General features: G+C 39.3%; 1 protein-coding gene across 1 annotated transcript in view; it reads left to right on the forward strand.

Annotated features, from left to right (window-relative positions):
- Positions 1 to 16,415, forward strand: part of LOC132979364 (zinc finger protein GLIS1) — a 54,941-nt gene that overhangs the window by 25,467 nt on the left and 13,059 nt on the right. The window contains exons 3-4 of the mRNA XM_061045097.1: positions 945 to 1,106; positions 5,230 to 5,343. Coding sequence (XP_060901080.1) covers positions 945 to 1,106; positions 5,230 to 5,343 — 276 coding nt within the window. The remainder of the gene's footprint in view (positions 1 to 944; positions 1,107 to 5,229; positions 5,344 to 16,415) is intronic.

Consider the following 16,415-nt stretch of genomic DNA (forward strand, 5'->3'; position numbering starts at 1 on the left):
AACAGTCATTTATTTAAATGTATATAAATTCACATTTTCTCAATTTTTGGTTAAAATTCGTGATACATTTAGATGAAAACCTGTCTGATATCAGCAAATGACCACATGCCAACAAAGTAAAACCAACTACCACTGCGTCAAGCTGTAGCAGTACGCTAGCCCGTTGCTATCATCAGCTGTGAAACCCACCCATGGGACAACCTACAAATAAAGCTTCTCTACCTCATTTTAGCAAGAAACCAAGCATTTACTCCTTTCTGAACTAAACAGTAGTAGGCTGAATATTCTGCTTACTCAAACTTACACCAAAAACATGGGGTGCTTAAAGTAAAGAGCTATCAAACTTGTCTTAATGATAGTCATATTCCTGTCAACATGACAGACCTTTCTATAGAAAGCCACTTTTTTAGGGGCAATTGGGGAGAGCAGATACAAGCTGTTAACACGGTACTGACGTATCGTCACCATTTAAGTAGAAATGGTGAGCGTGTAAGCAACCAGATGCTTATTTACTCTCCAGGAGTTATGGAACAACAGGATCATTCATTTTGAGTAGCACTCACTTTTAACTCTGTATTGATCTTTACCATCTGGTGAAGAATCTGAAACATCTGTCTTAGCTTCTAAATGCTTCACTATGTTCACCAGTGACCAGAAAAGAAAAATTGTGTGTTAGGAAAACAAAATAATGAGCTGAAAAACCCTAAAATACTTCATAGAGCTAACGGCAACTACTGAGTTAATAATTCTCAGGTCCCCCCTCACACACACACTTATATTCTAGATAGTGACGATCAAAATATTGATAAGAACAGTCCTACACTAACAACACATTTAAAATGGACATAAAAGAAGATAGAAAAGTAAAGGACAATAAAGTAATCAAACTTAACGTACATATTCATCACCCTTATGTTGTTGTTATTATATATTTTCCCCATCAGTTTGAGGGCTGCCCCAAAGCATTCTCACGTCTGGAGAACCTGAAGATACACCTGAGGAGCCACACAGGAGAGAAACCGTACATCTGCCAGCACCCCGGCTGCCTGAAAGCCTTCAGTAACTCCAGTGACCGAGCCAAACACCAGCGCACACATCTGGACACGGTCAGTGCACATACAGCCATCCACACTACACATGTCTTATTCCATATTATATTTACATCTATGCTGACCTAGTGTGCAGTCTATGCTGCTAACCTATAGTGTGGAGTGGAGGGTAGCTTTCTAACTCAATGGTGAATTTCACTTAATAAGTAAATATGGTTTATTCCAAATGCAAAAAGTAGTTATTGGTGTATATACAGCATGCATGCCTAAATGAATTAAACTGAGACTCAACCCAATTTCTTGTCATTGTATGCTTTTGCCCTTGCTTAACAGGCAGCAGAATTTAAAATGAAGTAGTCTAGATGATGAAACTGATGTAGACGTGTGTGAGATCATTCTCTCTGCTTCTCACTGAGGTTGTTGAAGGAATCAACTCAGTGCAGAGTCAGGTGTGTTTCTGGCTGATTTGGCCTTGATTAAGACCATGTGTGGGGAGCATATATATATATATATATATATATATATATATATATACTCTTGGGCTGTTCTCGAAACCGCCTAGTACATTCGGCCAAAATGCAGTATGCAGCATGAGAGTACAAGAACAAATGCAAGATCCACAGTATGCCAAAGATAAGTAAAATAGTCAAAAAAAGTTACTGTAAGCATCAGACCACTCTCGCGTACTGTTTCCCACAATTCAAAGCGCCATGTCAGAGATGGAAGTGACTGACAGCAATGACCATAGTACCAGGGGAAAGAATCACAATCAGACCAAACCACACGCAGATACCACCAAATATCTTTTTTTAATTCTCAAAATCATGAAAATCAAATTGAATCACTTTTTTCAGACCGTCAGTGGATGCTATACTGTAATGGCATTCCAAGACATGAGCAGCTAACAAATGTTGTTGATGTACAAGAAAAACATATAAATCTATCAACACCTGTAGGCATAGGTAGTAATTTTTAAGAAGAACAAATTTAAATGCTGTACTTTTACATGTAATACGGTATTTTGACACTGTGGGATTGCAGCTTTTATTCAAGGAGGAACAACTATCTTAAACCTTACAGTCCACAAATGGGTCTTTGTAAGTATTTCAGGAGCACAGGTGTTGAAAAGTGACTTCTAAACCTTCATGCTAGGAAATTATACATCTTGGGTATGTTGAGTTGTAAAGAAAGTCATTTAAAGACAGACTTTTTAGCTTGCTCCTCATCTGTGTTTGAGACTACCAGCTGGAAGCTATAGTAACAAAGCCAAAAACGATCTGGTCCATTATGGGTAATCAGATATTTACAAGGATGGAGATTAGAATCACAGTATCATTTATTCATGTTTAGTCCATTTTGATTATTTAAAAAAAAAAGTGCACTGTGGGTCTTAACATGTTAAAGGAGTGCCATGCCAAAGGGAGTTGCTGCTTTTTTCCCCATTAAGGGCCCTGTCTGCATAAAGGCATTAGGAACATTTACATCATCTCTTCTATGTCTAAATGATAAACATCTATCACTTGAGCACACAGATGAAGCCAAGATACGTTTTATGTCTGTTAGGGTATAAAACCATATTCTCCTGCAGGCTTTAAAAACGTAGATACCCCGATGATAACTCTATTTGCTTTGTGATGAGCGGGAATACGCAATGCACTCAACACACATCAAATCACTTTAATTTAAAGTGCCACTGCTCCACTCTTTCCCCCCCCCCCCTCTTTCTGCAAGCTCCCTGATATACAGTCTGAGCTTTCTGTAGGATTGTGAAACTGCATACCTGCTGCGGATTTATTCTACAAAAACCACAGTTATTTTTACTCCTGCTGACAAGCTACGAGGGACTTAGCGCTAATCCAGCAAATCAGATCTCTCATTACACGGGTGAGATGGAGCTTTAAGATGCACTCCAGTGTTATTACAACGAGAGGAGAGAGTTATTTTCTCCTTTTTGTGGTTTCACGCTGGCTAATAGAGGCTTTGCAGATGCGTCACAAATCAAGAATCGGACACTTTTGGCGCCATTGCTGAGGCCCAGTGGAGAAGTGAATGTAAATAATTGCTGAATATAGCATAACATCCAGCCAGGAAAAGACTGGTGTCTGTTCAAGCTGTTTAGGTTTGACTAAATAACTTGTATTGTGTTACTAATGTTATGAATAATATTGTTATGAAGGATTTGTTCCCCAAATGAATTCTAATGCTGCAATGTCTAAACTACCATTTGCAGCTCACAGTACTTCAACATGTGGCATGTTTGGAGCTTTTTAATGAGTATAAACAATTACTGCACACCATTTCCTGCAGGTTATTTACCTTTACATTACATGCTTCCTACTTAGAATAACTAAGCAAATGTTGAAAACTAATCAACCAATGCTGTATGCGTATATGTGACTAAAGAAAACAGCAGATTTAAATGTTCTCTTCTGATTTTAGCGATGAAGCAGCTAAAGAGAACATTTAAATCTGCTGTTTTGAGTTGAAGCTTCACACTCGTAACATCTTGAATTGCAACATTGAACAGGAAGGCTTTGTTTAATCCCTGTCCATTTATCACTTTCAATATTTGTATAATTTTGACATACACACAGAGCATGCAGACTGACGTGCCATTAATCATTAATTTATGTCTTAATTTTTAGCAGCTGACAGCACTGAGATGTGCACACAGGGATCGTCAAGGTTCAAGCTTAATTCAGACTTTTCCCTTTAGAGCATGCAGCTCACCTCTTGGGGACTATTTCATAAGACGAAGACATTGCCCAACTTCTGCATGTGACGTAAGACCCTGCAGGAGGTTACTCTCTTCTTTGTCACATCTTTGAAAGAGTAGCTAAAGAGCATCTGTAAGTAATTACAAAAAAAGACAAATGAGCATATAAAAAAAAAGTTGGAAATCACTTCTCTGAATAAATTCTCTTTTTGTGTCACAGACAAGATGTCAGACTTACTGCTTTACTTTTGCAAACATGTCACTTGTCTCTCACATTTTAATTATTATTGACAACAAACAGCGTATCACGGTTTCACTTCTTTTCTACAGCTGATCCCTGAATTCACCACTTTCTCTTTACTCAAACGCATGTTCCAAGAGGTTTTTCATAATGTCTTTACTTTTCAAATAAAATCACACTTAAGCATTAAAGGAAATCTGAAAAAGCAGAGGAATTTTGTCATTTCATTCTCATTTAAATATGGAATGCATGTTTTTGTTTTAAATATATGTATTTACGCTTAACTGGAGAATGTCTGTGCACTGAGCTTAACTCTCCTCTCTTTCTCTCTCTCTCTTCCTCTATAAGCCTGCAGATGATAGGTAAATATACTTTACTCTCGTCTCAGGAGTAGATTATGTAAAATGTTGACACAATGTACATGTGCTTCCTTTCTCTGTTAGCACAGATGTCACACTAAGTAAACTACATCTGCAGCATGTATCCTAAATGTTTGGGTGTATAATACACAGCACTACTGTGTTCAGCATCACACATGCAAACACTCTGGATGTGACTCAACTGAACTTGTGCTTATATTTGTAAACACATATTTTGGGTTTGACATCATATCCAGTGTGACGGAATAAACCACAAAAGTATTGTGGGGTGAGTGTTTTGACCTTAACATGTGTCAGTGTACAGAGTAGGTATGTAGAGCATAGACTGTATAAAAAGATGGACAACATTTCAGCTCCAAACAAAAAGTGAAGTCAAACATTTGGAGTTCCCACTACTGACTGGCCGCAGTACAGGTCATTGAGCCCACCTCCTCCATGTTAACAGATGAAACGGGTTCGGCTCAAACCTGCGCCTCTTTTCCCGCATGTCATTCCACACGCTCTCTCATCCCAGTTTCATACTCTATCCACTGCTATATCAATAAAGGCCTGATATTCAGAAATAACCTTGAAAAGAAGAAATACAGGACAGAATTGTTATATTGCGGTTGTGTATAGACATATCATGTATCAATGGATGTTTATACATGTTTTCACTTGTGTTTTTGTACTAAAGGAATGTGCATTTCACTTTGCAACCTTCTGTTGTAAAATGGCATATAAATGACCTTGATAATAGTTTCCATGGAGTGAACACAAAGAGAGAGGTTCATGTTTTTCATGTTGTGCGTCACATGTCTTTTTGCTGAAACATGATCTCTTCTCGTTGCTGTTCATTCACAGAAGCCGTACGCCTGTCAGATCCCGGGATGCACCAAACGCTACACTGATCCCAGCTCGTTACGAAAGCACGTCAAAGCTCACTCAGCCAAAGGCCTTCAAGAGCGAGAGGTCAAGGTAAAACCAGCAGCTATGTTTTTACATATTAGGAACTTAGCTGAGGGCAGAATATGATTACTACTCTGATCTGCAGCATTAGAAACAAACATCTCTAAAACCTCCCTGTGTCTCTGCAAAGATTGTCTTCTCTCTTTTTAACAACCAGTATTACTTTTACTTTTTGGGTCATTTTATTGGACAGGGACAGAATGATCCTGTTAAAATTGATTATGTTTGGGAATGGTATCCATTACACAATTCACTTCAGTTTTCATCCAACGGTTAAAGAGTAGATACTAATCTTGTTTTGAGTATTTTAGTATGTATGAAATACAGTTTGAGACGGCTTTCTGCCATGAGAAGAACAACTTCCAACCTAAAATCTACCATCAATGTCCTTGTTTGACTTTTTTTTCTAATAGATATAATACTAAATCAGCTTTAATTTACAATTTCCCAGCTGATATTTTTGGTACATAAACACATTTTGTAACACTCTCTTGAGGAACACAGTTTTCTTGAAATGTTAATTGAAAGTTTATTAGTGATTGTGAGAAGTTTGTTCCCCCTCTCAGAGTTAAGTTTAACTTGGTCTGTTTGGAGCAGACCAACTGTCTCCAGAAGGTGCTGAGAAAATAACAATATGGCTGCCTCTGGCAGTTTTGTGAACCCCTCATCAGATTTACACTTTACTCCTTTAGGCACAACACTGTCCAAACTTAAGGTCAAAGATCTAATAAATGATGGATCAGATGTACAGTTCCTTAGATATGCCAAGAAGAGTTATTCACACACATAGAAAGACAGATTATATTTGATAATCTTATGTTGTCACAGCAAATGTCACAACATGTTTAATGTTCACTCAGATATTTCATCTGCACATGTTCACCACATGTGGTTGGGGTATAAACTTTGAAGGCTAGCTATAAAACAGATTTAAAAAGTTACTCTTCAAGATTCACGGTTCAAGGTTCAAGGTTCAAGGTAAATGTGTTGTTCAGCTTTCCAAAGATATAAATAAATCACATAACAATACAAATTCAAGGTTAAATTAACCAGACAAAAAAAATTGGAACAAACATCGTTGATTACATCAGGTCACGTCAATGTCCTTATACAGACACCCACTCAAAAGTTTAAAACATCCTGGCATGTGGTCTTTGTAGCGTGGTCCTGAGATGTTCTCTACTTTGGTGACATTTGCTAGAAAAGGGTTTAACACGCTATCAAATAAAAACAAAAGGCAGCCACGGATCCAAAGTCAACTTAAAAGTTACATTTATTAATAGAAATCTTTTCAGCAAAAACTAAACTTCACAAAATAAAATAAACAAATCAGATCGCTATATCACGTATATCCTAAGCGGCCCTTTGCAGTCAAAAGACTGTTCTGCTTCCCCACTCTCACTCTCACCCCAGGTGTCCTCACCACACTGCTGATACACCGCGGCTCCGCCCCGAAGAGGAAGAAATTAGGCACAAATACCCCCAAATCAATTAACAAAAGCTAAAACCAAAATAAGCCAGAATAAACAATAATATAAACATTTTACCTGTAAATAATTCATATGGCCATTTGGCCCCAACATACCGGCCCCTAATTGTTTACACTAAAGCAAAACAATTACCTATCATACATTCAATTGGGCCAAAAGACATGAATTAGAAATACTTTGCATACATTATCAACATACATTCAAACATTCTATAGTCCATAATAGTTCATAATAGTTCCATTGATCCTTCAACTTTAGGATTGTAAGTTCAGAGTTCCAAGATATGCACGAAGCATGTATGTATATATGTAAGGGGGCTTGAGCTCAAGAGTCAGGGGGGGTGTGTGTGTTTATGTTTGTATTCATTTCTCGGGGGGTCAGAGGTTACCAGCACATATTCCCCTTTGTAATTAATTAACTGCCTCCAAGAGCAGGCAGAGCTTGTCAATAGGTCTCTGTAAGATGCTGCTCTTGGCTTTCACCAAGACGCTCCGGACGAGCCCTTTGGACCCCTGGAATGTCTTTACAACACAGCCCAGGAGCCAAGAGCTCCTCGGTGCTGTATTGTCCACTATGATGGCAAGGTTGTTCAGGCAAAGGCTCCTTTTGGGGTGGAGCCACTTGTTTCCCTGTTGTAAGATTGGAAGATATTCTCTAATCCATCTCCGCCGAAGAGACCTGCTAGGTACTGTACCTGTCTCCATCTTCTCCGGGAGTACAGGTCTTCCTTCTGAAAGAGTCCAGGCAGCATGATTGGTTTCGTTTTGAGTTGAAGGAGGTGGTTTGGTGTAAGGGGTTCAAGGTCGTTTGGATCACTTGACACTGTTGTTATCGACCTATCGTTCATTATTGCTTCGACCTCACATAGTGCTGTTTGTAAAGTTTCATCATCCAGTATTTGTTCCTTTAAGATAGAGTAAAGAATCTTTTTCACAGGTCTGATTAGCCTTTCTTACACTCCACCGTGATGGGCTCCAAATGGTGGGTTGAATATCCATTTTACTCCATCCTTCAGTAATGCATTTATCACTTTGTGATGATCAAATTTTTTGAGAGTGTCTTTAAGCTCCTTCTGTGCCCCCACGAAATGTGTCCCATTGTCTGTACGGATGCTTGTCACTGTTCCTCTGCGACACATGAATCTGCGCAGAGCATTAATGCAGGAGTCAGTGTCCAGTGAGTTTGCCACTTCTAAGTGTACAGCTCGACTCACCAGGCAAGTAAAGATAGCACCCCAGCGTTTAACATTTGACCGGCCCCGCTTCACCTCTATGGGTCCAAAATAATCAATACCCACATGTGTAAAGGGTGGTAGATCTGGAGACACTCTGTCCTCCGGAAGATCAGCCATTTTCTGCTCGCCAACCTTCGCTTGCATGCGTCGGCAGAGGACACAGTTCTTAATGATCCGTCTTGCATGAGGCAATCAGAATCTTTGCTGTAGTCTGGAGAGCATGTGGCTTCTCCCTGAGTGCCCAGTCTGCAGATGGATATTTTGCAGAAGTAGCTTGGATATGTGAGAGTTTTTGGGTAGTATAATTGAATTCTTTAAGTCTATAGGCATTGCTAACTTGCCTATTCTCCCTCCAACTCTCAGAATGCCTTCATCCACCAGTTTACAGATTGCGCTGCTCATTTTCACTTTCCTTCCGTTTTCCAAGAGTGTGAGTTCCTGTGAGAAAAAGTGTCTTTGCTCATAGAGAATGATTGGCCTTTCAGCATTTTTCATGTCTCCTACAGACAGATGTTGTACTTCACAGATTATCTTTAACAGGTTCATTTTGTCTTTCAGGGTTTTTGCAGATGTCCAGCTGGAGTTTAGGTCAGTTTGTGCAGATTTTTTTCATTGATTTAATAAAAGAAGAAGTTCTCTGAACTTTAAGATCCAAGCAATACCTTTTTGTAGTCTGTTCCATGATGAGTAATACTCAATCAACTTGCTGGTTGGATTTTTCTCCACCATGCTTAGACTATTAACAGATGCCTCATTTTTTTTTTGTTATCTCTGGATCATCAGGAGGAATTTGTCCCAATTCCTTAGGGGTCTCTGGCCAAGCTGTTTCTTGCAGTTCCAGATACTTGGGACCCTTGAGCCATCTTGACTCTAGGAAGGGTTCAACATGCAGCCCACGTGATGCCACATCTGCTGGGTTGTCTTTAGAGCCCACATGTCTCCATTGTTTTTCTTGAGATAGGTCACGGATCACTGAAAGTCTGTTTGCAACAAAAGTGTGGAATCTCGTTGTATGATTATGAATATATCCTAGCACAGAGGTGCTGTCTATCCAGAATATAGAGTCTTTGATTTCTACGTGTTCTACTAGTTCTCTTTTCAACATCCTGTCCACCTTTACAGCAAGTGTCGCTGCTGTCAGCTCCAACCTGGGGATCGTAATCTGTTTGAGAAGAGTGACCCTGGATTTCCCCATAATGAATACGACATGGACTTGTCCAGCAACATTTGTAAACCTGAGGTAACTCACAGTTCCATAACCCAATTCGCTCGCATCATAGAAGTGATGGAGTTCTGTAGTCCTGATTGGGCCAAAATTGTCAGGTTTTATACACCTGTCCACTTGCTGAGCTGATCCAAACCTACAACCCAGATCTGCCATTGCTTAGCCAGTTTTCCTGGGATGATTTCATCCCATCCACATTTTAATTTGCAGAGTTCTTTGAGTATTTGCCTGGCCTTGAGAATGAAAGGGGCAAGGAATCCCATCAGATCATAGATTGAGCTAACCATGGAAAGAATACCCCTTCTCATGAGGGCTTTGTTCTTGATGGCCATTTTGAAGGTGAAAGAATCACATTCAGTATTCCATTGGATCCCAAGAGCCCTTTCAACTGACAGTTTCTCTCTGTCCAAGTTTAGTTCCTTGAGATTCTTTGCTCTCTGATGTTCAGGAATACTCCTGAGAACTTGGCGGCTATTACAGACCCATTTGGTCAATGAGAAGCCTCCCTGAGAGCAAGCTTCTTTGAGGTCTGTGATAAGCCTGATGGCTTGATCTACTGTGACCACTGATTTGAGGCAGTCGTCAACGTAGAAATTGTGTTGGATTGATTCAGTTACCTCCTTTTCGTACTTGTAGCTGTTGTCTTCTGTTGCTTGTTTTAGAGCAAAATTGGCAATGCTAGGCGAAGAAACAGCGCCAAAGAGGCGAACCTTCATTCTATAGGCTTCCAAGAGTTTGTTGGTGTCTCCATCAGGCCACCACAGAAACCTGAGGAAGTCCCTATGGTTGTCATTAACCCTCACCTGATAGAACATTGCCTCAATATCTGCCATGAAAGCTATTTGTTCCTGGTGAAACCTGAGTAGAACTCCAATGACAGTATTTGCCAGGTCAGGACCTTGGAGGAGTTCTTTGTTCAAAGATGTGCCTTTGTAGGATGAAGCACAGTCAAACACAACTCTTAGTTTTCCTTTCTGACGATGGTAAACACTGTGATGAGGTATGTACCATACCTGTCCCGTCTCTCCGATCTAGCTGTTCAGTTGGCACGTTCTCTGCATATCCTTTCTTGAACACATCATCCATGAAACTTTTGTACTCCATAGCATAACCTTCATCCCTTTTGAATCTCCTAAGAAGATTTAAGGTGCGCTGTTCTGCCATTTCATAGTTGTCAGGCATTACAGTCTCTTTGTTGCAGACAAGGCAAAGGTAGGTGATAGAGTCCATCTTTTTGTACAACTGAGGTTGATGCTATCTTCATGTATCTTCTGTCCTCATCTGACATTTCATTTTTCTCTTCACATGCCTTTTCAGGGAAGTCCTGATTATATTGTCTTATCAGGAGATCCTTTAGTTGACCGACTGATATTCGATTGGGTCCAGATTCCACAGCAGAACAAGAATAAAGTGGCCCGTTTACCACCCATCCAAACACTGTATGATGTGAATGATGCAGAGCTGCCAGGATCAAGGAATGCATAAGTTGAGATGAATTTATTTCCTTTATCAACCTTTACTCTGACTGGCACAATGGCTAATGCACAGTCCCTACCGGCCCGAGTTACTTCATCAGCTGAAACAAGAGCACTGCTGACGGATGTTTCCTTTGTTTTGGTAGGGCTAGCATTGGGTTTGGGTTCTTGATATGTCGTTCCTATGCCTTCTATGTAAAATTGGGTGATTCCTGTTACACTTTTGACATGTCAGCCTTCATTTGCAGTTTTTGCTTATATGTCCTTTTATTAAACATCCAAAGTAGTGATCATTTGTTTTTAGGAAATCAACCTTTTGCTTGTGTGGAAGGACTTAAAATTGTACACAATCTGTTAGTACATGCTTGTCTTTACAGAAAGTGCATTGAGAAGCAGGACTGCCACCTGCTGGCTGCTGTGTGAATGTGTAGTGCTGTCCCATACCTGGGCGTGAAGCGCTGCCTTGAAAGTCTGTTGTTAATATAGTAGCAAAGCTGCTACCTTGGCTCTTATGTGTTTTTAGGTTCACTGTTTGGTTTCTTGTTACCATTCTTTTGTTAGACAGGTGGTGGTCTTGAATATCTCCAAACAATGGATCCAGAAGTATTTTTGCTTGTTTTTCCATGAATTCCACAAGGTGTTGTAATCTAGCTCTCCTGTTTGTTCTTTGCAAAACATCATAGGCTGCCATTCGCCATCTTTCTCAAAGTTTCTAAGGAAGTTTGGATGCAATTGACCTTAAAGTTGAGGGAATATCAAGCTCCTCCATGTGCTGCAAATCCTGCATAGCATTACAGCATCCTCTCAAGTACATTGCATATGCATTCAGCGCTCCTCCATCATCAGCTTTAATAAGCATCCAGTTCAATGCCTTTTCCAAATAAGCACAGGATATTTTGATTTCGTCCCCATAGTGCTCCTTTTATAGTTGTTTGGCTTTTATAAACCCTCTTTGTGCATCCATATGTAGACAGCTTCGGACAAGACTTTTAGGCTGGCCTGAGGTGTATTGCTCCAGAAAATAGAGTCTATCTTGGCTGCTATTGGTTTTATCCTCAATAAGGTGCTTAAATGCCTGCATAAAAGATTTGTATGCCATAGGATCACCATCAAATATTGTTATCTTCATAGTCGGCAGCATGGCTAGTTTTTGTTGCATTATTATAAGTTCAGCAATGTCGTTCTCTCTTTGCCCTGTGTTAATGTTATCATGATTGTTGTGGCTACAGACTGAGTCATCCATACTGTGTAACCTGGAAGGCTTTGAATGTTTAGTTGATTGTGAAAATCGTTTTGGTCCAGAGAAGATCTTTGATAATGCATTGTTTCAACAGTATTCTGAAGGGGTGTTTCAGGCACTGCACCCATTCTCATAAACTCCACTGTTGAGACCTCAGGATTCATAAAGTCTATTTTCTTTTGTCTATTTGCATCCAGATATGCATTCACTCCATCCAGTCGAGTTTCTTCCTCCATTCCAGGGCCTGGGTACATTTCATCCATTTGAGTGTTTTGGAGAATTTTAATTTTGGCAGCTGATGCTGCAATTTCTGCATTGAGCTCCATGTTCTCCAATTCTGTCTTCAACCTTGCTTCTTGCAGTAACAGTGCATGTTTGTCCTTTATTGCAGCAGCTTTGGTCAGTAGGGCAGCATTTTCAGCAGCTGCCTTCCTACATGCCAATGATGCTGAGGAAGAAGCCATTGATCCTCTTGATTTTCTTGAGACATTAGAGATGCTGTCCTGAGGTTCAATCCTCAACTGTGCAATTTATTCCTTTTTCCATATTTCAACCTCTTTCACACAATATTTAAAGTTTATCATCCTAGCTCAAACCAGTCTTCATGATCCTCGAATCCCGCGAATATAAACTAAATATTCAGCAACGACTTCTAAATATTTAGCAACGATTTCTAAATATTTGCAAATGCACTCTACCGCCCACCGGAAGCACCAAAATAAAAGTTCAAGGAAGCGATCCAAGCCGTTAGAAAAGAAACGTACCAAGTGCTGTGATGGCGCTGTGGAAGATCCTGTGGCCGACACCAAAGAAGTAGTGCTTTGAAAACCCTGAATTGCGGCCAAAATGGCCCTTCCAATATTCTCCGCTAATTTGTTTGACATTTTCAAAATCCCGCCAGTCTCCTGTAGGAGACAATGGTTGGATCGCTTCCTCAAACTTTTATTTTGGTGCTTCTGGTGGGCAGTAGAGTGAATTTGCATATTAGCTAAATATTTAGAAATTAAAGCTAAATATTTAGAGTCTTAGCTAAATATTTATAAGTCGTTGCTAAATATTTAGTTTATATTCTATATATTTAGCTTTGAGTATAAATATTTACAATCTTAGCTAAATATATAGGATCAAAGCTAAATATTTAGAATGTAAACTAAATGTTTAGAAACGTAGCTAAATATTTAGAATCAGGACATGTATTTTTAACATTTATATACAACATTTAACATTTAGATAAAACATTCAACATTTAGATATAATATTTAACATTTATATTTGCCATTGAAATTATCATACATTTTTATTCACAAAAGTAAATATGACAAAGTCCACAAATATTTCTCTAAATGTGAATAAAAAGTGATTTTTTAGGGCTAAATGTGGAGAAATGTTGTTGTTATTTGTAGTGTGCACAACTTTACAATCGGCGCCCCTTATCCTTGTGCACGCTCCTAATTCTCCTTTAGGGGATGCTTTGAGAGCTTATAACTTTTCTTCTGCCTCGGCAGAGGTCTTCGGGATTTCCATATTTTATTTTATTTATCACTCATTATTATTATGACAGTTTTGTGTATTTCTTTTTTGCGGAGCGTCATTTCGTGAGGCTCCCTTGCTTACGGAGCATGCCATTGCATTGCATTTAGATCAGCGCCGTCCGTCAACTCTTTAAACACAGCTCACATCCATAAACACGTTAATTTGCACTCTTCTTCAGTCTGTTCATATCGTCTCTTGTATTTTAATTCTCATCCAACATTTCCGATATGTCATACCTGCCAAGCGTTGAACGCCGATCCATTCATCATTTATTTATTTACTCACGACCGGACCAGTGTTTCCTCTCGGGCGTCTTGTCCTGTTCACAGTGTGTTTTTTTCTTGATCGTAGCGGAGTTTTTTGACTTAATGTGATGGCTTCAAACAAAATCAATTAGGTAAGCCATTGCTGAGCGGGTTTAATACGCTATCAAATAAAAACAAAAGGCAGCCGCGGATCCAAAGTCAACTAATAAGCTACATTTCTATTAATAGAAAACTTTTCAGCAAAAACTAAACTCCACAAAATAAAATAAACAAATCAGATCGCTATATCACGTGGCCCTTTGCAGTCAAAAAACTGTTCCGCTTCTCCACTCTCACCCCAGGTGTCTTTAATCAACTTAAATTACACTGCTGATACGCCGCGGCTCCGCCCCAAAGAGGGAGAAACCCTAACCCTAACCCAAATCAATTAACAAAAGCTAAAACCAAAATAAACCAGAATAAACAATAAAATAAACAAATAATTCTAAATTCATTAATGTTTGGCTCTTTTCTATTTTTTAACTGTAAATAATTCATTTGGCCATTTAGCCCCAACACAGAGCCTACATACATACATACATACATATATTCATACAAACATACATACAAACATACATACAAACATACATAAAAACTTACATACAAACATACAAACTTACATACAAACATACATAAATACATACATATATTAATACATAAAAACTTACATACATACATATATTAATACATACAAACTTACATACAAACATACATTCATACATAAAAACTTACATACAAACATACAAACTTACATACAAACATACATACAAACATACAAACATACATATATTAATACATACAAACTTACATACAAACATACAAACATACATACATACAAACTTACATACAAACAAACATACATACATACAAACATACATACAAACATACAAACTTACATACAAACATACATACATACATATATTAATACATACAAACTTACATACAAACATACAAACATACATACAAACTTACATACAAAACAGACCAAAAGTTTGGACACACCTTCTCATTCAAAGAGTTTTCTTTATTTTCATGACTATGAAAATTGTAGATTCACACTGAAGGCATCAAAACTATGAATTAACACATGTGGAATTATATACTTAACAAAAAAGTGTGAAACAACTGAAAATATGTCTTATATTCTAGGTTCTTCAAAGTAGCCACCTTTTGCTTTGATTACTGCTTTGCACACTCTTGGCATTCTCTTGATGAGCTTCAAGAGGTAGTCACCTGAAATGGTCTTCCAACAGTCTTGAAGGAGTTCCCAGAGATGCTTAGCACTTGTTGGCCCTTTTGCCTTCACTCTGCGGTCCAGCTCACCCCAAACCATCTCGATTGGGTTCAGGTCCGGTGACTGTGGAGGCCAGGTCATCTGGCGCAGCACCCCATCACTCTCCTTCTTGGTCAAATAGCCCTTACACAGCCTGGAGGTATGTTTGGGGTCATTGTCCTGTTGAAAAATAAATGATGGTCCAACTAAACGCAAACCGGATGGAATAGCATGCCGCTGCAAGATGCTGTGGTAGCCATGCTGGTTCAGTATGCCTTCAATTTTGAATAAATCCCCAACAGTGTCACCAGCAAAGCACCCCCAAACCATCACACCTCCTCCTCCATGCTTCACGGTGGGAACCAGGCATGTAGAGTCCATCCGTTCACCTTTTCTGCGTCGCACAAAGACACGGTGGTTGGAACCAAAGATCTCAAATTTGGACTCATCAGACCAAAGCACAGATTTCCACTGGTCTAATGTCCATTCCTTGTGTTCTTTAGCCCAAACAAGTCTCTTCTGCTTGTTGCCTGTCCTTAGCAGTGGTTTCCTAGCAGCTATTCTACCATGAAGGCCTGATTCACACAGTCTCCTCTTAACAGTTGTTCTAGAGATGTGTCTGCTGCTAGAACTCTGTGTGGCATTGACCTGGTCTCTAATCTGAGCTGCTGTTAACCTGCGATTTCTGAGGCTGGTGACTCGGATGAACTTATCCTCCGCAGCAGAGGTGACTCTTGGTCTTCCTTTCCTGGGGCGGTCCTCATGTGAGCCAGTTTCTTTGTAGCGTTTGATGGTTTTTGCGACTGCACTTGGGGACACTTTCAAAGTTTCCCCAATTTTTCGGACTGACTGACCTTCATTTCTTAAAGTAATGATGGCCACTCGTTTTTCTTTACTTAGCTGCTTTTTTCTTGCCATAATACAAATTCTAACAGTCTATTCAGTGGGACTATCAGCTGTGTATCCACCTGACTTCTGCACAACACAACTGATGGTCCCAACCCCATTTATAAGGCAAGAAATCCCACTTATTGAACCTGACAGGGCACACCTGTGAAGTGAAAACCATTTCAGGTGACTACCTCTTGAAGCTCATCAAGAGAATGCAGAGTGTGTGCAAAGCAGTAATCAGAGCAAAAGGTGGCTACTTTGAAGAAACTAGAATATAAGGCGTATTTTCAGTTGTTTTACACTTTTTTGTTAAGTATATATTTCCACATGTGTTAATTCATAGTTTTGATGCCTTCAGTGTGAATCTACAATGTCAATAGTCATGAAAAGAAAGGACACTCATTGAATGAGAAGG

Source organism: Labrus mixtus, chromosome 8 (assembly GCF_963584025.1).
Source record: "Labrus mixtus chromosome 8, fLabMix1.1, whole genome shotgun sequence".
Taxonomy (NCBI): Eukaryota; Metazoa; Chordata; class Actinopteri; order Labriformes; family Labridae; genus Labrus; species Labrus mixtus.